General features: G+C 52.2%; 1 protein-coding gene across 6 annotated transcripts in view; it reads right to left on the bottom strand.

Moving 5' to 3' along the window:
• Nucleotides 1-241: 241 nt before the first annotated feature.
• CGNL1 (cingulin like 1) overlaps nucleotides 242-21,343 on the bottom strand; it is a 159,188-nt gene continuing 138,086 nt past the window's right edge. For 5 of the 6 annotated variants that reach the window (XM_036302705.1, XM_036302735.1, XM_036302741.1 and 2 more), the window contains 6 exons: nucleotides 19,953-20,042; nucleotides 6,945-7,028; nucleotides 6,172-6,296; nucleotides 5,116-5,224; nucleotides 4,559-4,722; nucleotides 242-3,488 (listed from right to left, as the gene is read on the bottom strand). In XM_036302705.1, the coding sequence (XP_036158598.1) occupies nucleotides 3,359-3,488; nucleotides 4,559-4,722; nucleotides 5,116-5,224; nucleotides 6,172-6,296; nucleotides 6,945-7,028; nucleotides 19,953-20,042 (702 nt within the window). In that variant the 3' untranslated portion in view covers nucleotides 242-3,358. The remainder of the gene's footprint in view (nucleotides 3,489-4,558; nucleotides 4,723-5,115; nucleotides 5,225-6,171; nucleotides 6,297-6,944; nucleotides 7,029-19,952; nucleotides 20,043-21,343) is intronic. The other variant, XM_036302729.1, reaches the window with a different exon arrangement.

Raw genomic sequence — 21,343 nt, 5'->3', positions numbered from 1 at the left:
AGAGATTATGTGTAGCTCTAGCCAGTGTTTCTCAGTGGGCAGAGCACTGGCCTACACCGAAGGTTTGCAGGTTCATACATGTGGGAGGCAACCAATCAATCTGTCTCTCTCAAATTGATTTTTCTCTCTCCCTCTCCTCCTCTCTCTAAAATTCAATGGAAAAAAGATATCCTCTGGTGAGGATTAACAAAAAAAAAGAAGAGAGATTTTGTGCAAATTGATGACAAGAGAACTAGTTTAGGAACAAGGAATCAACAGGAGCCGCCTCTTTATTCTCAGTTAACACACTTTTCGCTTTGCTGAAAATGGGCAGTCTGGACTTCTCGGCACATCACAAGCATCCAGGTACACTCATGCTCTGTGTCATCCTGACCCACACCCACCCTTCTGTTTCAGAAACTGCTCTCGGCCGGAATGCCGCCGTATTTCACTTCCTGGAGCAGCTTCCAGCCATTCACTTTGGCTGTTTCTTGGCAGACAGGGAGCCACGCTCTGGAGAAAACAAGGAAGTCCAAATAATGGGAGAGTTGCGATTCCCGTCGGGTGAGACCGTTTATTGAAAGGCAATCTTGCTTGATCCAGGAGTTCTTACATGAGGGCAGCTGCATAAGAATGTCTCTTCCCCATGACACATCTAAGCAATTGAACCAAACGAATGCAGAAACCCAATGGAATGAGCCTCCTGGCGTTGTCGAACGACTCTCAGAAGCAGGAAAGCAATTATAAAGGTATAGGATGATTGTCTCCTCGGCATTGCATTTGGCCACAGATTTGTTTATTAAATAAAATGTTCTGTTTTTAAGCTAGCTAAAGAAAATATTCTTGAGTAGGGTTAGTCCTTAAAGCAACAAAAATCTTGTGTATATAATAAAATCAAAGTATGAGAGCATGCCAGAGCTGGAAAGGTCTGGGCCCTGGTCCTCATTTATTCTGGGAATCTGGGGCTCTGTGGGCATGTGCCCCATTGGGATCACCAGGGCAAGATAAACTGGGACTTGGAAACACCCCTTTCAACGTCCAGGCTAGTACTCTCCCCACCTCAATCTCCCCGCATGCACCCAGCTCACTGCCGGCTCCAACACCATGAGAAGGGCACAGGTAGCACGTAAAACAGCCCATTTTTAGATAAGGATGCAAGTCTTCTGAATGGTGAGCTCTGGTCTCCATTCTCGCAGCCAGCCCAGGGGAACCAGAAGGAAGTGGCCAAAGTGAGGGGCAGGGACTTCCTCACCAACCAAGACCGACTCTCACTGGCTCCCAGAGCTCCTGGGCCTCAGAGCTTTCTCACCTCCCAGCCTGTTACGAGTGGGCTGAGGCATTACCAGGCAGGCCTCCTCAACATGGTGGAAGCAGCGGGGGAATCAGGAGCATGCCGAGGGTAGAAGGAACCCTGGAGTTCCAGTGAGCCAGGCGACCAACTGCAGGCTTGTTGCATCCCCAAGAGGACAGCAGGATCCAGGCTGGGTACGGAGGGCTCGGCCTCTGTGCCCGTTTGTATGACTGTTGTCTATCACCCCCTTTCCCCTGACTGTGCTCCAGGAAGAGTTGCATTTTGATCCATTTTACTTACTGTTTTATTCCCAGTGCCAAGAACCATGCTTGACACATCGTAGACACCCAATAAATATTTGTAAATGAATCAGTTGCTAAAGGGAGGAATTTCTCCACACCCCAAACCAGAGGTGAGGAAGGCTTGGCGCTCCTGCTCCAGGGGCCTCACCTGTGTGTGTGTCTGTGTGTGTGTGTGTGTGTGTGTGTGTGTGTGTGTGTGTGTGTAGCACTAACGCATGCCTCCCGTCTCTAGGATGCGTGGGCCTCTGCTGAAGCAGATTAACACTGCCATCTCTGCCCCACCCATGGCCACGGCTCACAGGGTTCCTTCCCTGGCCCTGACTGATGAGAGCCCAGCTGTGATGGGCCTGGCCTCTGGGTGTGCCTGGGGGCTGTCACAGTGGGAGGAGACACCGGAAGGCCAGGAGGAAGTGACAGATACCCTGCATCCTCCCAGTGCCATGCTCCCTGTAATTCTGTCCCTGCAACGTGTCCTTGCCCAGACGGCACCCAATTGCAGCCCGCAGTCCCTCCGTGCCTGGTGCTGGCCGATGTCCCTCTGCCCCCAGGAAGTTGGAAAGAGCCTTCCCGTTTGCACAGACACACCTCTATCTGATTTCAGCTTCTTTCCTCCCTTTCCTACATAAACCTGAGATCCTGCTCAATCCACCTCCTGTCTACACATCCCCCACAGCTTTCAAGGATTTCTTCCTCCCCACCCAAACCCGCACACACCTGCTTATCTCTCCTCCCTTCTCCCTTTCCTTGTGACCTCACTGGATACCTCCTGCCTCTTCCTCGCCCCTAAGTCCATGAGCCTTAACCCCATATCCTCCTCTTCCCCATCCAGCAACCACCCTGCCCAAGGACGGGAGACCCCAACTCAGAGGCCTGCTGTCGGAGGGAGGAGAGGACCAATAAGAAATGACAGGACGGCCCCAAGTTCCGGAAACCACATCATCTGTCAAAAGCCCTACTTGCAAGTCTCCCTAAGAAGTTGCAAGTGGTGCCTGGGAACTGGTCTCAGCACGGTTCAGAAATTACAAGATTCCAGATAAAATGAACCACCAAGGCCATGGATACAAGTGACCCTCTGACTCTCTCCTCCGTCAGCAAGCTGTGTACCGAGACGACCTGAGTTTCTCTTCTCGGGGTTCACTGTCCCTTAACACCAGACCGATTCTTTTTCTCCAGCTCTAATGTCCACGTGGTCTTTGTTCTACCTTCTCTCTCTTGCCTCTGCTCCTCAATACTTAAAACCTAGTAACTTCACATTTAAAAAAGTAATACTCAATACAGACGTGTGAAACTGGCAGGCAAGCCCCCGGGACGCCTCTGTCACCGTCCAAAACGGAACAGCAGCGGTCATGAGAAGTTGCTTTAAAATATGTACAGGCTGCGCATCACTTCCCACGTGCACAGCGGCTGTTAAACAGTGACTAGCATTTGGACCCTTTCTCCTGGCGGGGGGAGGGCAGGGGGCAGGAGCAGCAATGCAGACAGCGGTGCAGAGAGGACTTGGGCTGACGAATTATATTCCCAAAGCACCCAGCGGGCGGTGGCTGCCGGGCCTCAGAGGGCTCAGCCTTTACCCTGCAACAGCTCCCTAAGACGGGAGAGCCATGTTCGCTCACACCCCTAGGTGAGCGGAGCGGAGCACGGAGAAATCGCAGGTTATGGGAAGAGGCAGCAAAGGTCTCGGTGCTGGAGGATGGGTGCTGCCTCCCCTGCCTCCTGCTGCGGCGGCTGAGGGTCTCTGGGAGGAAGGACAGCCACTTGAGCCCCCTCCACAGCACCGGAAGAGGGCTCAGAGCTGGCTGGTGGCATCCTTGGGGAAGGTGTAGCTCAGCGGCGCCTCGTAGAGGCTCCCCCCGTCAGTGCTGAGGTCGTCGTCGTCGTCCATGTCATCCAGCACTTTGCTGGGCAGCTTCTTCAGTCTGCGGGGACAGCGGTCATGAGTCCCGGCCCTGGGCTGGGGGGCTGGGGCCCACCCTGATCTGGAGATGGAGGCAGGGGCTGGGTTCCCGCCTCTCCACCCCCCTGAGTGGCAGGGAGCATGGGAATTTACCTTGACCATCAGGGAGCCAACACCCAGCTCTCAGCATGGAAGCCACTGGCTGGGTGGGCTGGGCAGGGCAGGGCGGGGCTAGGACAAGGTCAGTGGTACTGAGTTTCCCTTTTGTCTCAAGCTCCAATATGGCTCATCAGGTGCTGTTATTAATCCCACCTTAATTTAAATTTTTGATATCTTGTCCATCGGAGGTTTTTTTGCATTTTTTAAAATATTGCATTTAATATTATCTCTCTTGATTACTGAGATTTTTGGTGCCCCCTTAAATGCTGTACCGTAAATGCCAGCCCTGGGGCCAAGTTCTCGATGGACAAGCCCTGTTGATAGGATTCTCTAGGGGCTGGAATCTTCTGCCCACGATCAAAGAACTACCTGTGCCGCCAGCACAGCCAGCCTCCGAGAAAGGCTCCACTCCATGGAGGGGCGTGAACCTAACCCACCCCCAACCCAATGCCCAAGGCAGTGACCCTGCCGGGAAAGCGACCCCCAACCCAGTCCCCCTGACCATGGCAGTGGGGCTGCAGAAGCAATTCTCTCCTGCAACCAGGATATCCTAGTCCTCATGAGGTTGCACACCAAAACTTTGCCTTATTTCTCCCAAAGTTCCGTATAAATAGGAGAGCTAAGGGCTGATCGAGGAGCTGCCCCCTTCGTGGCGGTGGGAGCTAGTGTTACCTGCTCTGAGCCTGTTTCTCTGCATGGACAACAGGGACAGTATCTGCCTGGCTGGCACTGGGGCATTGGTCTGGGGATGACACATGTGACACGTGAGACCCTACTGAGCACGCGGGGAGACTGAAGTGGGCAGACATCTCTGTAGGATATTATGACCCCCAAAAGGCGACAAGAAATTGGCTTGAAGCAATAGGAGTGAGGGTGCCTTAAAAGCATTGAGCTCTCTTCAAATGTCCCTGTGGGGTTACCGCACTTGCCCACCTTATGTTCTTCTTCAGATTGTTGACCTGCCCCTGCAGCTGCTCATTGACATCCATCTGCTCCTCCAGCTCCCTCTGCAGCTTCTTCTTAGAGCTTTCGAGCCTGTCGATTTCCTCCTCGGCCTCCTCTACCTGGCGCTTCATTGCTTTCAAGCGCAAGCTCAGCTGTGTAGGGAGAGAGGGCAGGTTAGTGCTGCTGCTCACCAGCCCGGCTGGATGGAGAAGAGCCCAGCGTGGACAGGCCAGCGGTCCAGCCACTTCTCTAGGCAACCATAATATGCAGGAGGGGGGTCTAACCAGTCTCATGGGAAAGTGGAGATAAGCACTGTGACAGACCAATCTGCTTTCTACAAGTCAAGCTCAGGGTTTGAAGTTGGCTGAGACCTTCACTAAAGCAGCCCAGAGAGGCCCCATTCTATGGGGAACGGGGTGGAGTGGAAAGACAGGGATCGGTCCACCATAGTTCCCTCGCCCACCCACAGAGGCCTCGCTGCCCTCTGGCTTCCCAGCCTGGGACATACAGATTCATCTGAAATGAACTTGCAGGGGGTCCCTCACCTGGTCCTTCTGATCAGTCAGAGACAGGTGCTCATCGTCCACCTGCATCACCAGCTCCTTCACCTTCCGCTCCAGCCGGCGGTTGCTGAGCTGGAGGCTGTTCCGGTCCCTGGAAGGATGGAGGAAGCAAAACCGAGGGCTCTCTCAGCCCAGCCCCCACAGGAGGCCCGGCCCAGGCTGTGCAGGAGGGCGAGCCCCAGCCAGAGCTGCCTGGTCCACTCAGGGCTGAGGGTCAGAGGGACACTCGACTATAGGAGGGAAGGGCTGGTCATCGGACCGATGAGGAAACAGGGCCTCTAAGAAGGGGAGTGACCTGCCCCAGGCTGCAGAGCCAGCGAGGGGCTGAGCTGGGACTAGACCTCCCTGGGTTCTTCCTGTCCTGAGCTTCACTTTGTAAGACAGAGCTCACTGCCAGGCGACGACAGTGACGACAGTGACTATAGGCTGCTCCAGCCCAGCCTCCGGAAGTCCTACTGCTAACAGAGAATATGAAATGTCATACCCACACGTACGCACACCCGCACCCCTCCCAGAAGGAGAGGGGCCACAAGTAAGAACCGAGGCTGGTCAAGTTCAAGCTGGTGCTGGTCTTCAGGCTGCAAAGGGAGAACTAGCTGCAAAGACTCATGCTATTGGAAAGGTGTGTGGTCGCCTGACCCCATGTTCCTCCCACCCACTGTGGGGCGACCTGCCATCTCTGACAGATGGCCTCAGCGGAGTGAATACACTGGCCCTCAGGGCAGAGCCAGTCCCCTGGCCTCTAAGCAGCCTGTCCCACAGAGGGGAGGGGAATAAGCAGCAAGGAACAGTGAAAATGCTATGGATGAAGAGCAGGAGTCCTGAGTTTTAGACCAATATTCAGCCAGGCTACCTTTTCTCAAGTACTTCCTTGGATGGGTCTCAGTTTCTCATCTGTCAAGTGGAAATAATAACAGCGAGGCTGTATTTGCTCTGCCTTCCTCACATGAAGGCCTCTGGGAAGATGCAAATGTAAGGCACTCTGCAATGTGATGCCCACTGCCCGCCAGGCCTCGCACCACAGCTGGGCAGGCTCACCTCTCCTCGCTCTCCAGACGGTCCTCCAGCTCTGCGATCCTGGCCTCCAACTGCACCACCAGCCCCTCTTTGCTGGACCGGTAGGAACCTTCCAGGTGCATAATCCGGCTCTTTAAGTCCTTGTTCTGGAATCAGACAGGGAGACAGTGAGGGGCTGTGTGTCCACCTCACACTCTGCAGAGCAGATCACAGGTGGAGCCAGCATTCGGTCAGTGACTGCGATGAGCCTGCTTCCCCCACCAGGACGGGTGACCCGGGGCACCTGGGGAGCCAGGGATGTTTCCAGGGAATGGCTCTGCACCCCAGCCCTGGCAGGCCAAAAGGAGAGATTCTGTCACATTCGCATATAAGCCTGAGTGAAATCTTTGCCATGGCCTAGGACTCTTATCAGACAAATGACCTTGGCCTCCCATAAACCTATTGGCAGGAGAAATAGGCCCCTTCCCCAATATCACACATCATTTTCAATGAAGAACTTACATGAAAAGCATGTGAAAGAAATAATGAGTAAGCTTGGTTAGCAACTCGTGTGTTTGATAACACTAGTTCTTTATTTTTCCCTTTCCATTAGAATTTAGCCCGTTTTAGCATCTAGAAAACACTTGCAATGCCACCTCCCCCAGCTGTAAACTTCCAAGCATATTTAATATTATGAGAAAATTCTCGCTGGAGATGGTTTTAGAAATACCTCTCTTGGGCAAGGTGGGCCCCGTCATCTTTGCATGCTGTGCAAAGGAGGGGTGGGGAGGGCTCACGGGGCCAGCTGCCCTCACCTGTCTCTCCAGGGAAATCTTGTCACACTCCAAGTCTTGCCTCACAGCTCTCTCCTGAAGCAGCTCGTTCCTCACCTGCTCCATCTACACCAAACAGCAAAAGCCAGGGGTTAGAGGGGTTGTGCCCAGAGCCTTTGCACTGCAATGGCTCAGACATGGAATTCCATTCGCCAGCCAGCTCCTCTCTGTGACATGATGGGGCCTCCTGTCTTTTCCCTTCCTGGGTGCAGGAGCTCTTTCTTGTTTCTCGATGATTGCGAAGATAATGATACAAATAGCAATGACAGTCCATAGTTAACCCTGCTGCTGTGAGTCAAACTGTGTCCCCCAAAAGATACACTGAAGTCCTGACCCCCACCCTCGGTGCCTCAGTTGTGACCTCCTTTCAAACAGGGTCTTTACAGAGGGAACCAAGTAAAAATGAAGTAGGCCCTAAGCCAGGGGTGGGCAAACTTTTTGACTCGAGGGCCACAATGGGTTCTTAAACTGGACCGGAGGGCCAGAACAAAAGCATGGATGGAGTGTTTGTGTGAACTAATATAAATTCAGGGAGAACCAAGATGGCGGCATAGGTTAACGCCGGAGTTTGCTGCTTTGAACAACTACTTCAAAAGTGAAACCAAAAAACGGAAGGGACATCACCCAGAACCACAGGAACGCTGGCTGAGTGGAAGTCCTACAACTAGGAGGAAAGAGAAACGCATACGGACACTCAGAGGAGGCGCAGTGCTGAAGTCAAATTCTGAGGTGCGGAGTGCGCAGAGCGGGCTGGCGGCGGAGGGCGCGGTTGGCGTTTTCAATAGGGAGGGAGTCGCAGACTCTGAGCTCCAGATCCGGGCGAGTCTTTAGGGACCCAGACTCAAACGGGAGAAGCGGGACTGTCTGGCTTCGGTCAGAGCGAGTGCAGCTTTCTCTCTGAGCTTTGCAGCGGGTGCTGGGACTCAGAGAGGCAGAGCCCCTGGGGACAGGACTGAGAGCCGCCATAACTGCTCTCTCCGGCCCACCCTGTTGATCCTGTGCGACCCGCCCCGCCCAAGCCCTGCACACAGGCATTTGCCGGATAGCCTCAGGCAAAGGCTAGATTAGCACCTCCCTAGAGGACAGAAGTTCTCTCACTGCTGACACAGCTGATTCTCATAGCCACTTGGCCTGGAGGTCAAACCCTCCCTGGAATTAGCTACAACGATCAAGATTTAACTATAAGACTGCGAACAAAGACCACTAGGGGGTGCACCAAGGAAGCATAACAAAATGCGGAGACAAAGAAACAGGACAAAATTGTCAATGGAAGATATAGAGTTCAGAACCACACTTTTAAGGTCTCTCAAGAACTGTTTAGAAGCCGCCGATAAACTTAACGAGATCTACAAGAAAACTAATAAGACCCTCGATCTTATATTGGGGAACCAACTAGAAATTAAGCATACACGGACTGAAATAACGAATATTATACAGACTCCCGACAGCAGACCAGAGGAGCGCAAGAATCAAGTCAATGATTTGAAATGCGAGGAAGCAAAAAACACCCAACCGGAAAAGCAAAATGAAAAAAGAATCCAAAAATGCGAGGATAGTGTAAGGAACCTCTGGGACAGCTTCAAGCGTACCAACATCAGAATTATAGGGGTGCCAGAAGATGAGAGAGAGCAAGATATTGAAAACCTATTTGAAGAAATAATGACAGAAAACTTCCCCCACCTGGTGAAAGAAATGGACTTACAGGTCCAAGAAGCGCGGAGAACCCCAAACAAAAGGAATCCAAAGAGGACCACACCAAGACACATCATAATTAAAATGCCAAGAGCAAAAGACAAAGAGAGAATCTTAAAAACAGCAAGAGAAAGAAACTCAGTTACCTACAAGGGAATACCCATACGACTGTCAGCTGATTTCTCAACAGAAACTTTGCAGGCCAGAAGGGAGTGGCAAGAAATATTCAAAGTGATGAATACCAAGAACCTACAACCAAGATTACTTTATCCAGCAAAGCTATCATTCAGAATTGAAGGTCAGATAAAGAGCTTCACAGATAAGGAAAAGCTAAAGGAGTTCATCACCACCAAACCAGGATTATATGAAATGCTGAAAGGTATCCTTTAAGAAGAGGAAGAGGAAGAAAAAGGTAAAGATACAAATTATGAACAACAAATATGCATCTATCAACAAGTGAATCTAAGAATCAAGTGAATAAATAATCTGATGAACAGAATGAACTGTTGATTATAATAGAATCAGGGACATAGAAAGGGAATGGACTGACTATTCCTGGGGGGGAAAGGGGTGTGGGAGATGCGGGAAGAGACTGGACAAAAATCGTGCACCTATGGATGAGGACAGTGGGTGGGGAGTGAGGGCGGAGGGTGGGGCGGGAACTGGGAGGAGGGGAGTTATGGGGGGGAAAAAAAAAGAGGAACAAATGTAATAATCTGAACAATAAAGATTTAATTAAAAAAATAAATAAATAAATTCAAAGTAAACATCATTACATAAAAGGGTACGGTCTTTTTTTTTTTAGTTTTATTCATTTCAAACGGGCCGGATCCGGCCCGCGGGCCATAGTTTGCCCACAGCTGCCCTAAGCCAATATGACGGGTCCTTATGAAAGGGGAAATTTGGAGGCCGGGACAGAGGTGCAGGAAGAGTGCCATGTGAAGACGGAGGATTACAATGAGGCATCAACACGCCCGGGAACAGCAGAGACTGCCAGCAAACTCCCGGAAGCCAGGAAGCAGCCAGCAGGGGTCCAGAGGGAGCACGACACTGTGATTTCAGGCCTCGGCCTCCAGAGCCGAGACAATAAACTTTTGTGGTCTGGGCCCTTTATGGCAGCAGCTCTAAAAACGGAGGCACCTGCCGAGCACTCCACAGGCACAATCCTATTACATCCACGATCCAAGTTGTACCGTGACGAACCAACCCGGCTTGCCCAGGACCAAGAGGTGCTCAGGACACAGGACTCTCAAGGCTAAAGCTGGGACAGTCCCAGGCAAACTGGGACAAGTCAGTCACCCAACCTGCCCGAAAACTACACAACTGGTAGTGGGCGGAGCTGGTGTTCCCGGAGCCCCAACTGCTGTCTTACATGTAGTTCCAACCACAGCAAGGCTTCCACAGTAGCACACGCAAACGCTGCGAGCTTTCCCCCTTCTTAAGCCAGAAATAGAAGTCGGCAAGAACACAGGGCAGCTCCAGGTGACTGGCAAAGGCCACGTGTTACTTAGGATTTCTGCTATATTAACAGGAAAGGAGCCTCGCCGGGCAGCGTCAAGAAAGAAATCCAGTTGCCTGCCCAGACATTCCGCACCTCTGTTCCTCATCCCCAGGGGCTTTAGCCACAATGCACAGAACATCATAGGCAGTGGCTGCAGGCCCTGCTCCCAGGACCGTCCACCAGAGGCGGGGCCCCAGACCTGCTCCCAGGGCTGTCCACCAGAGGCGGGGCCCCAGACCTGCTCCCAGTGCCGTCCACCAGAGGCGGGGCCCCAGACCTGCTCCCAGGGCTGTCCACCAGAGGCGGGGCCCCAGACCTGCTCCCAGGGCTGTCCACCAGAGGCGGGGCCCCAGACCCGCTCCCAGTGCTGTCCACCAGAGGCGGGGCCCCAGACCTGCTGCCAGGGCTGTCCAGAGGAGCCAGGAAATAAGACTGTGCCTTCCTCTTAAGGTTGGGGTCCAGCCTGGGTAGGAGGTGTACAGGCAGGAGTCCCTGCGGCCTGGGGAGCATTTATAACAGCCTGGCCTCCAGTTGGATTTTCACCACCGGGACAGGCTCCCTGGTGAGTAAAAGATGAGCTCACCCTGTCCCCACCTGGAGACAAGACCTGGGGGTCCCAGAAATAGTTCGAGGAGACACCACCACACTGGGCCTAGCTTGCACCTGCTCCCATCAACCCTGTCCCGCCCAGTGTGGTGTGGCTGGCCCAGAGGGGGCGACAGGGAGCAGTAAGGAATGAGACGGGCAGCGGGCAGGGCCCGGACATGAAGGCCTCTGAGAGCACAAGGGGGAAGCTGGGACTCTACCCACGAGTGACAGGGTACCCTTATGGTCCAAAAAGTAAAAATAATATAACGCTCACATTTTTGCATTTCTTCCCGGCAGACTTTCAGGTCATAGGGGCCCAGACCATTCCAGCAGAGGACAGGGAGGCCCAGGGCCTCCATACACATGCTGGAGGAAACAGGACTAGGACCTGGAACGGACCCGCTGCTCACTGCCCACCAGGCCACCAGCTTTCTCCCAGTGGTTCTCAATCTTCCTAATGCCGCAACCCTTTAATACAGCTCCTCATGTTGTGGTGACCCCCAATTTCATTGTTACAAATTGAACATAATTAAAGCATAGTGATTCATCACAAAAACAATATGTAATTATATCTGTGTTTTCCGATGGTCTTAGGCGACCCCTGTGAAAGGGTCGTGACCCACAGGTTGAGAACTGCTGCGACCAACTCAGTGAAAGGACTTCAAACAGACCTACGGTTCAACTATAGCTGCCACATACAACCCAAGACTTGGGGAGGCAGGCAGTCCCCTCCGGGCTGTGCACGCCAGGGCACAATGCCAGCCATGCCAGGGGTCAGCGGGCAGAGCAGGTAAAACTCACCTGCGGCCCGTTCCCACTCCTCCTGGCCCAGAGCCCTCGGAGTCACATGGTGGGAAGGGGTGCCGGAGGATGCCTGTAACTGCTGTTTGAGCACAAAGTCACGGTAACGAATGCGGGCTCACAGCCCCACTCCGAGCGTGGCTGAGCCAGCCGACGACACCACGCAGGGCGGGCGTCCGCATGGCTGGGCCACGGGACCATGACGTGCCCCCCGGGAGAGAGTGTTCTGTTCACAGCCCAGGGCACAGGCCGGGCCTCACTGAGGACACAGGTAAACTTGCATTGTGATGGGAAGTAATTAACAGACCAGACCAGCGGCCTAGCTTCCCTTCCCCTGTTGTGACCTTGGTCATCTCACCTCTGGGAGGCAGACTTCTAGTTCCTAAAACGACAAACCTAACGGGATGCCTATGAGGCCCTTGGATCTGGCCTACAACAGTGAAAGCACATGTTAGCATCCTCCCCCTTTTGGGGTGCTGGGCAGCTCCCCTTCCGAGGAAGCCAGAGGCCCCCGCCTCCATCCGCAGGCTCTCCACACATTCAGGAGTGCCCCCAGAACAGACCTGCTCTGTCCAGGTGAGAGGTGAGCATGTTTGTGAGCACACACTGTGTGCTGGCACCGGGTGGCCCGGAAGGATGGCTGGTGTTACGGCCAAAGGGCCTGCTCGGGCGTCACCTGTTACGGCCAAAACTCAGGCCCTGGTCCCAGAACTCAGTCCCTGGTCGGGCACCACTTGTGCTGCGCCAGCACAGCCAAGGGTGATCCTGAGGGGGGGGGGGGGGGTGAAAGGATTGAGAAAAGACAGACAAGAGAGTGAAAGCTGGGTCTCGGTGGGACGCTGCTCCCTGATCAGGAGACAGCACCGGGGCCCACAAGCCGTGTCTTTATTTTATAGCAGATGCCACGAGGCAAAGCAGGGGCGTGATCACGTTGTTTACAGCATTCTCGTGAGTTTCAACCTCACTCAACTACATGCATCCGAACTCTAGCACAAGGCACGTGGGGCTACGTGTTCGGACCATAGGTTCAAGCCTACAACCACAGCTGTTGGCTATAATTGTGCTGGGAGGGCCCTGCCCTCCAGCTGGGACTTGCACGTGGCAATGAGAGGACCCTGTCCTTTCATTAGTCCGAGGCTTGAACCCGGCCAAAACACTGTATCCGCGCCCCACAGGGTGGGTTCGTCTGTTTGTTCAGACTGTACTGTCAGCCCCGGGACACTGTGACAAAGAAACCAACAGAGCACCCACCCGGATTACAGCCTCGTGGGGGACAAACGGGCTCGTCCTGGTCAGTGTCACTGCAATGGGAAGGGCAGGGTGCTGGTGCACAGCAGTGGCCACAAGCCAGACATAGAGGCCAGGCAAATTCTCCAGAGAAAGGGACCCTACCTGGGACCTAACTGAGTGTCCGCGTCAGGCAGGGTGGGGAAGGGGGCAGGAGAGGAACTGCGGCTTTCTAAACAGGGACCCCCGATGAGAAGGAGCAGGAGGTCAGAGAGAGGAGGGGCTGCTGGGAGAGTTGGAAGGACCGAGTTGTCATGGCGACATCAGGGCATAGGGGGAGGCAGACAGGGGCAGTCACACGGGGCCCACACACAGGTGGCAGCAGCGAACACCTCTACTGCACCTACTAAAGTAAGTCTAGAGCAGTATGACAGTGTTACTCATGTAACCCAGCTCCCAGGAAGTAGATAAGTTACTGTCCCCACCACCCCGAGGGTCCAGGAGCGGCTGCAGGTGCAGGTGTGGAGACGGGGTGGCGCCACATGAAGCCACAGGACAGATGAGCTCACCAAGGAGAGCACATGAAGGAGGGGGATCCGGAGCCGTGCCTGGGGAGCCCTCCCCACTTCACCCCATTAGGGGAGACAGAGAAAACCAGGACACGACCCGTCCCAAAAGCGGAGAGGGGCGAGGACTGAGGTAGGTCAAGCAGGAGCGGGAAAGCACCTGGCTGGGCAAGAAATTCTCTCTGGGAGGCTCGGCACAGAGGGAACCAGGCTGCAGAGATGGGGAGGCGCTGGGCAGGAGGAGACCCCTCCCTCTGGAACCCCCGTGGGGGGACAAGATGAGAGCCTCAACCAGAGGGCATGGAGGGCTGCGAGGGCACAGAGGGGGTGGCAGGGGAGATGCCCTGCACTCAGGGTTTGAAGTGGGGGGTGGCAGCAGGCTCCTCTGGCTCAGAGGGAGGGAGAGAGGGAAGAAGGGAGAGGGAAGTTATTTTCCCAAAAGTGAAGGGATAAGGAAGAACTGGAGGCCTGGAGAGAGAGAAAGAAATTGAGAAATTTCATTGCTGTGGGATGTGAGGCCACAAAACGCCGAGAGACCATAAAAGGCCGGCAGCGCAGAGGCAAGGGTCTCGTTGCAGCTGTACAGCATCTGCTTTTGGGGGTCGGGTGACTGCCGCAGCTGTGCTCCAGCCCGAGGGCCAGGGCCGAGGAGGGGAGGGGAGGGGAGGGGAGGGGAGGGGAGGGGAGGGGAGGGGAGGGGAGGGGAGGGGAGGGAGGGGAAGGGAAGGGAAGGGAAGGGAAGGGAAGGGAAGGGAAGGGAAGGGAAGAGCTCTGCGAGGACTTCGGAGCCCAAGAGAAAGCCATGTCTACGAGGAGGGACTCGAGGATCACCGAGCAGGCACACAGCACTGGGCCTGGACGGGGTTCAGGGAAAACCCTGGGAGGTCAAACCACTGGCCAGGTCGTGCTCCCCCAGTGGCCTGAACTGAAAGCTCTGGACCCGCCAGGAAGCGGGCCTCCGGGGGAGAGGAGCCTGGGGAGCAGCATTGGGGGGCCTCCACGGGTTCCAGAACCCCCACCCCCCTGCAGAGAGCCCCAGGCAGAGGGTGCCTCTCCAAAGAAAAACACAAAACAAACAATAAATACTTCTCTCCGCTCAGCCCCTCAAAGATGGCTATTAAAATGGAAGTATCAGGTAGATCGGAGTGTAGAAGAGGAAGGAACACATGTGTAGCCATAAAACCTAACAGTTACTAGAACCAGGCGGCCCATTTCTCTTGAGGCTTTTGGAAACCCAGGTTTTTGGCAAATGTGATAGGCTTCCTGCAACTCTTCACAAAGGACATCCCGACACTAAATCCTAAAATAAACCTGCCATGCAGAGCCTCGTACAAGGCACGTCATATGATGTTACGGGTAATGTTCCCGAGGATGGGCTGGACCGGACTCCAGATCCCGGGGCCCCCAGGAGCGGCCCGAGGAACTGGGATATTCCAAATCTCCCGAGCCCACACGCAAGACAACGGCAGCCTCTGGCTGCGCCAGTTTCCTCCTTTGGAACAGGGAAGTGACTCTGAGGCTGGGAAAACAGGTTTACATAAGCTCAGCGCTTCGAGTGCTGTTTACCCATCAGCTATATTAAATAGACCAAGTGAAAACTTTCCCGTCAAATTAAAACCGGAACGGGAGCTGGAGGCAGCCGTTCACCACAGCTGGGCTGCGCGAATGCTGCACCCTGAGCACTGGGATCAGAATAACAGCATCGCATGCCAATGGGTTTTAGGGCGGAGGCACCGTGACCTGGGCCAGCTCTTGGGATTAGAAGCAGCTGCCTTCTGGGTTAATGAAAAGCCAGAGGTACTTATGATTGCTAATAACAATATTTAACCCCATCACCTGTGTGTACCATTGGGCGGGAAAGGCTGGTGAGCCCGCACTCCTCGCTGGCATTAAAATGATACTCAGTCACCAGAAAGGAAAATGATCATTAACCCAAAACCAACTGTAAACATTAGGGTTTTGAACAGCTGATATCATAGGAGGCAGTTCTGGGAATAGGATAATTTCAATGAAAAGAAAGAAAGAAATCCCGTTTTGATCTCTCACTCACTGACTGCCTGGATGGAACCCTGTATTTCCCAGTCCCCTACCCCGGTGGCTGCACCCCTGGTGCAGACCAAGGCGCAGGTGGGGGCCGGCAGTGGGGAGCAGTTCCTTGAGGTGACTGCAGAAGCCCGAGACTTTGCCAAGGCAACAGAGCAGCCCCTGGAAGCTCCCAAGTTGGTCTATTTCATCCTGTCTGCCAGCTGCCTGGGTGGGAGGAAGCGTCTTCCCACTGGGCTGGGTCATCTTTGCTTCGCGGCCAAGCAAACGTCTCTCCATTCAGGCCCAGCTCACTGCTACCTGTGTGCACTCAGCCACAGCGATGACAGAGCAGTGCCCAGGAGCTAGAACAGCGAACTCATTAAAACACACCAAGCAAGGCCTCTTTTTGCCATGGTCCTGGACTCATGAGGAGAGAGGAGAGGAACAGGTGAACATAAATCTTCAGCCATATTGAGACTGCATGGTATGATTTTTTAACTTGGGAACAGAGACCCCAAATGTATTGGGGGAGGTTACTCTTACAGTCTGGTGCTTGGATAATGGGAACAGGTGGGAGGCAGTCGACTTTGGAGTCAAACCTTGGCTCCGCCTCTTACACGTTGGTCTTAGGAAGGCTGGAAATTCAGAAATAATGTGGCCAGCATTGACTGAGCACCAGATGCATACAGGAGAAAGAGGGGACAACGTGGGAAGGATAGGATGTTTGATCTCACGCTGCCTTTCCTGTCCTCTGTCCCTCAGAACAGCCCAGTTGAGGCCCCTCCAGGTCTCCCTTCCTGTCCTGCCCCAACCCCGGCCACATGACTCGCAGATCCCTGTGAACGCTGCACTGTTCTTCTGTTCAATAACCTTTGGTGGCTCCCCAGTGCTGTCAGAATAGAGTCCATCCAAAACTCTCAACCTACCGGTCCTATTAATCCTGTGAGGAAACCAGAACCCTGATTAAGCCATAGCCAGCTATTCCTGCTCCTACCTCCCAGCCCTGGTTCACACCATTCGTTCTTTCTAGGATTCCTTTCCCACTCCTCTTAGTTTGTCTGAATCATACCCTTTCTTCAAAGATAACTCCGGGTCCACCTTCCTCTAAGAACTCTTCAACGGTCTTGTTATGGTGGTCTTTCCCTCATTAGCAGTTGCCTGAACCCTTCACTTGGCATTTAGTTATCTATTGCTTTTTCTTGTTAGATCCATTTTTCAGACATGCACCATCTCTTCAAACAAACCACAGTACCTCAAGGACAGGACATACTTTTGACAATTTTACACTTTACTGCAATGTCATGCACACAGTAGGTGTTTATCACATTTACTACAATGCTATATACACAGCGGGTGTCTATATCACATTTGTTGCAATGCCGAGCACACAGTAGGTGTCTAATTTACTGCAATGGCATGCATATAGTAGGTATCTATTTCAATTACTGCAATGCCATTCACACAGTAGGTGTCTATCATATTTTAGACACGGTTAGATGGAACACTGCCTTGGGAATCCAGAGACCTAAGACAGACCACTCTGTAACTAACTGGCCAGATCATGGTGGCGTGGGGCCTCAGATCTCTCCTGCCTTGCACAAGAAGTTTGGCAGGATGAACACCAAAGTCCTTGCCAGATCTAAGATTCTGTGAAAGAGGCTGTCCGTTTGCTAAGATTACTGGAAACCCTTTCTTTCTAGCCTTTTCACCTGAGCCTTATCACTAAGACTAGGAAAAGGAATAGGAGGTATTTGGGGGAAGTAAAGAGAGGAGGAGCTTTTGAAAATGTAGAGTTTAAGAAGAGCCATAAATTTTTAAATTTAAAGAAAGAACATCCAAAAAAATAAAATTCCCCACGCCTTCGCTTTTCCGTGCCAAGAGTTTGCTGAGGGTTCGGCTTCGATGATAAAAATCAGGCTGGCGATAACAACCCATCTCCTGTTAAGGTGTCCCAGGTCAGCATCTGAGGAGAAGGGGCGTTAGGTCTGGACGTCTCCCGTTTCTCTGACTCTGGCAGGAAGGCTCAGGCACATGGCCCTAAAGGTTAACCTAAGTGGATTGAAACAGCTTCAAAATTAGGGCCCAACTGCCTACACCCAGGCCCCTCTCCTCAGAGCTTTTACTTTCAGGGGCAAGACATAAGTCTCACTTTGACTTTGACTAAGAATGGAACACTTTCCTGTGAGGCGGGTACTTGGCCCCCCCATTTCTGCCCTTCCTCACAAACCCGAGGCGACACTGGCCGGAAGAGAGGCCCTGGGCACCGAGGCAGGAGACCTCACTTTATCTCCGGGGTTTGCTTAGCTGTTGTTTTAGCAAGTCCTACCTCAATTTGAACATGATGTTCCATTTTTCCACTTATATCAAACACCAGGCTTTGCCCTCCCTACCTCAGAGAGTGCAGGAAGAACAGAAACAGAAGAGGAAAGAGAGCTAACAGGGCAAAGCGGCTAGAGACTGTGAAACCCATCTCTTCGGGCATATAACTCAGCTACAGGGAGGGAATGGGGGGTGACTCAGACACTTTGGGTTTTAGAAGACCTCACAGCATTTCAATGTTAGAAATTAGGACAACCTCCAGAAATCTCCTGACAAATATTGAGCAGCCCAGTGCTCTTCCCAGATCAAGTTATTTCCCGTAACATCCTCCCTGGGCTTACTTCAAGTTCTTGGCTCAGTGAAAATATTTTCAACCATGACCACGTCAAGGAGAGCAGTTCTGCCCCCCAGAGCCCCAGAGCCGCAGAGAGGAGTGACAAGGCGCCAAAAGCAAACTGCCCCTGGGGTTGATTTCTGAGGGTGGGGCCATCAGCGGAACCAAGGGAGGCAACCTCCTTCTGGGTCAGTCTGTCTGGTTTTGTTTTGGGTGTAAGCCATGGGCCTGGAAATCTGTTCTAACTGCCTGGTTACTGACAGGATGGCATGCTTTCCCACCATTCCTCCTTGCATAGCTCACAAGAAGCATTTGCAAAACAAAGTTATGGCCACTTCTCCTCTCATCATAAATGCTTAGCAGATCCCGAAATGCCCTGTGGTAATGTGGCTACTTAGCCAGGTTGGGTAACACAACAGCTTTTCTACCAGTGAGAACATTTATAAAATTTTTCTAAGAGCCTATTAGGGCGCAAAGGTCACGGTTGGGCTCTCCATCTGGTCTTCAGGTTTTCATGTTAGTTTTGTTAGTTATGTTAGTTTTTTAACATAACTTTCTCCAAACTGCTGCAGCTCCAGCTGGAGGGAGGCCATCCCCCAGGGGAAGGCCGCTAGCACAGCACTGGAACTTGCCAGAGAAGCTGAGCTCGGCCGGGAGGGGGATGGAGCCTACGGTTGGAACTTGCTGGTTTGCAGAGAACCTGTTAACGGGGAAACAATGGCAGATGGAAAAGAAGCCAGTGACTCCCCTCCAGCCTTGAGCAGAGGCTGCCAGCTCAGAATGGCACTTGTCCCTCAGCAACGGAACCACAGTTCTTCGTCACTCTGAGACGGGGGAAGGTGGTGAACGTGAAAAGGTGTAAGAGAGATCAGAGGAAAGTGCTTCTTGGGAGAAGGAAGATTTTGCAAAAATTAATTTGCATTTCAGATTGTTTTATGTCAATCCTTTATACAGATAATTTCCTAAATTTTACCCAGCATCACCCAAGGCTTTTAGGTGTTGTTGGCACTATTTAATTAAGACCGTGCCCAAAGCAAATCAAGAGGTGGAGAGTTTTCTAAATGTCTATGTCCAGTTTCCCCGGCACCATCCTCAGGAGCAAGGCATACAACCCAGTTGTCACTGAAAGTACGTCCCAGGAGAGTTTCTCCAAGCATCCTCTGGCGTCATGTAAATGAAAGGCTGAGTGAGTGAACAGAAGTTCTCAAAATCATAACGTTGACACACGTTCTCTCCCAGGTGCTTTGGGCAGGCAGTGGGGACATGGCCACCAGGTTCTAGTGAGGTGATACTGCGTCTCCAGGATGTGACGTAACCACTCTGAACTTTGCCTTAATTAAAAATGGAAACACAATCTAAAAGTCTTGCAATTACACTAAGTGTAGTTTGGAAAATTAGCTCCATTTCCTACAGTGCGAGGACAGGGTGAACTGTGCCCAGCTGGCCCCCGGGGTTGCTGTAAGGATCGAAAGTAAGTGAAACTCCTTTCTAAACTGCAGAAAGCATTCACTTGGAAGTACTGTTATTGCACTGTGAACGCCTCATAGGTTCATATATTGCTAATTAGTGTGCAAAGCCCTTAAAGTAAAAGTCCACATCATATCATTGATTTTCCATTGCACACACATAGTGCTAGCTACCGAATCTCCCACAATTGCTCGTTGAACTAATGATTCTTAGAGCTTCGGCTCTGAAAGCACTGTGCCTGTGATGGCTAATAGGCTGTTATCCACAACCACTCGGGAAACTTCCGCTTTATGCCTTCCGTTATATATGACACCTCCCTCCTCGAAGCTTCCTATGGTGACGACTAAGCACTCTGCCACCATTTCCACAGGCATGAGCTTTCTCCCCTCCTCCAGCTGAATCAGGTTAAACCTCTCGCATTTCCTTTTCCATGTGGGACAACCCCCTCATCATCCCTCTATGTGCAGTACCTGTTCCCTGCTCCGAGTGATCCGCTCAGACAGCAAATCCGAGTTATTTCTTTCTTCTTCCAGCTCCAGCTCCAGCTGAGACACCTTGTCCTGAGAAAGAAGACACAAACACAGCCCGCTGACTTACCCTGACCTGGGGAAGGAAACGCCCCGGGCACATCGGAGCTGAGTGTCCTTAGGGCTTGGGGAAGAATGTGTCTCTTTCTCATACTGCCCAAGCAGATATTTTAAATCTGTTTTATTGCTTTCATATTGTAAAATGTAATTGTGCATTTAGAAAACACATTAAAGGAGAAAAATGTCACCCCAGACCCTGACATAAGCACTGAGGATATTTAAGTGCATCTCTTTCAAATCTTTTTCCTCCTTATGGACCAATAACCGCTAAGATCTACCTTAAGGCATCTAAGTTACTGTGGGAAATGAGATATCATCCAAGGCAAATTCCTCTAAATACTCCACGCTCAAGACAATGTTTTGCCTTCCTCCTGCTCAGGGTTTCCAAGAGCCTTGCAGGAGTCAGTCTGTAACAGCCTTTCTGCACCTGCCTCTTGCTTCCAAGGAACCTCACGTGGCGCTCTGCGGTCCCAAATTTGCATCAGAGTAACATAAAGACAGCATGGCCCATTCTGCCAAACGAACCGTCACAGAAGAAGGGTAATTTCTGCCTTCCTCGCTGGCCCCTAATGGAACATCATTGAGCATTCGGAGAACAGAATTGCAAAGTATCTTTGTGTACAAAAAAGAAGGTTTTTAACATAAACCACCTCACCTAGACTGGGGATGTGGGCTTTGTGCATATGTTTCTACTACCACCAGCCAATTTGTCTGGGTTAACTCAGAGCCATGCACACATACACACACAGAAAAGCAACCAGCACTGAGAGTTTTTAAACAGGAGAGTCTGAGGCATCTGCACATAAATATTGTCTCTGCCATCGTCTAAGTTGACTGGCAAGCTATGGGTGCCTCTCTAAGTGGCAAAAAGGAAAGTCACAGAATCGTGTGAATGGCTAAATGTGTGTGCATGCCTTCCCTGTTACTGACGGAGATCTGTAGGGATCCTGGACAGCTCTCTCCCACTAGCCAAGAGTCTCAAAGCCCAACTCAGGACCTACAGCTGAATCCTGCACCAAACCTTCGATTTGTTCAGTGGTGTGGACTCCTCCAAGGCCAGTTTCACTCAAGTTGGGAAACCACAGACCCATAAGGGCCACATTTACATAAGACTACCTACCACCTGATTTCTGAGTTTACCGAAAATGCTCCTTGTTGAGAGAGCTCTTGAGTCCTGAGGATTAGCTGAAATGCTAGTGAAGGAAGAGGCAAGATACTATCACCACAAGACAGCGTGCCAGCTGGCTCTAAGGGGAGGAAATACCCCTCCAGTA

Source organism: Myotis myotis, unplaced genomic scaffold (genome assembly GCF_014108235.1).
Source record: "Myotis myotis isolate mMyoMyo1 unplaced genomic scaffold, mMyoMyo1.p scaffold_m19_p_1, whole genome shotgun sequence".
NCBI lineage: Eukaryota > Metazoa > Chordata > Mammalia > Chiroptera > Vespertilionidae > Myotis > Myotis myotis.
Note: the sequence above shows the minus strand (reverse complement) of the source record. Positions and strands in the feature narration are given on the sequence as shown.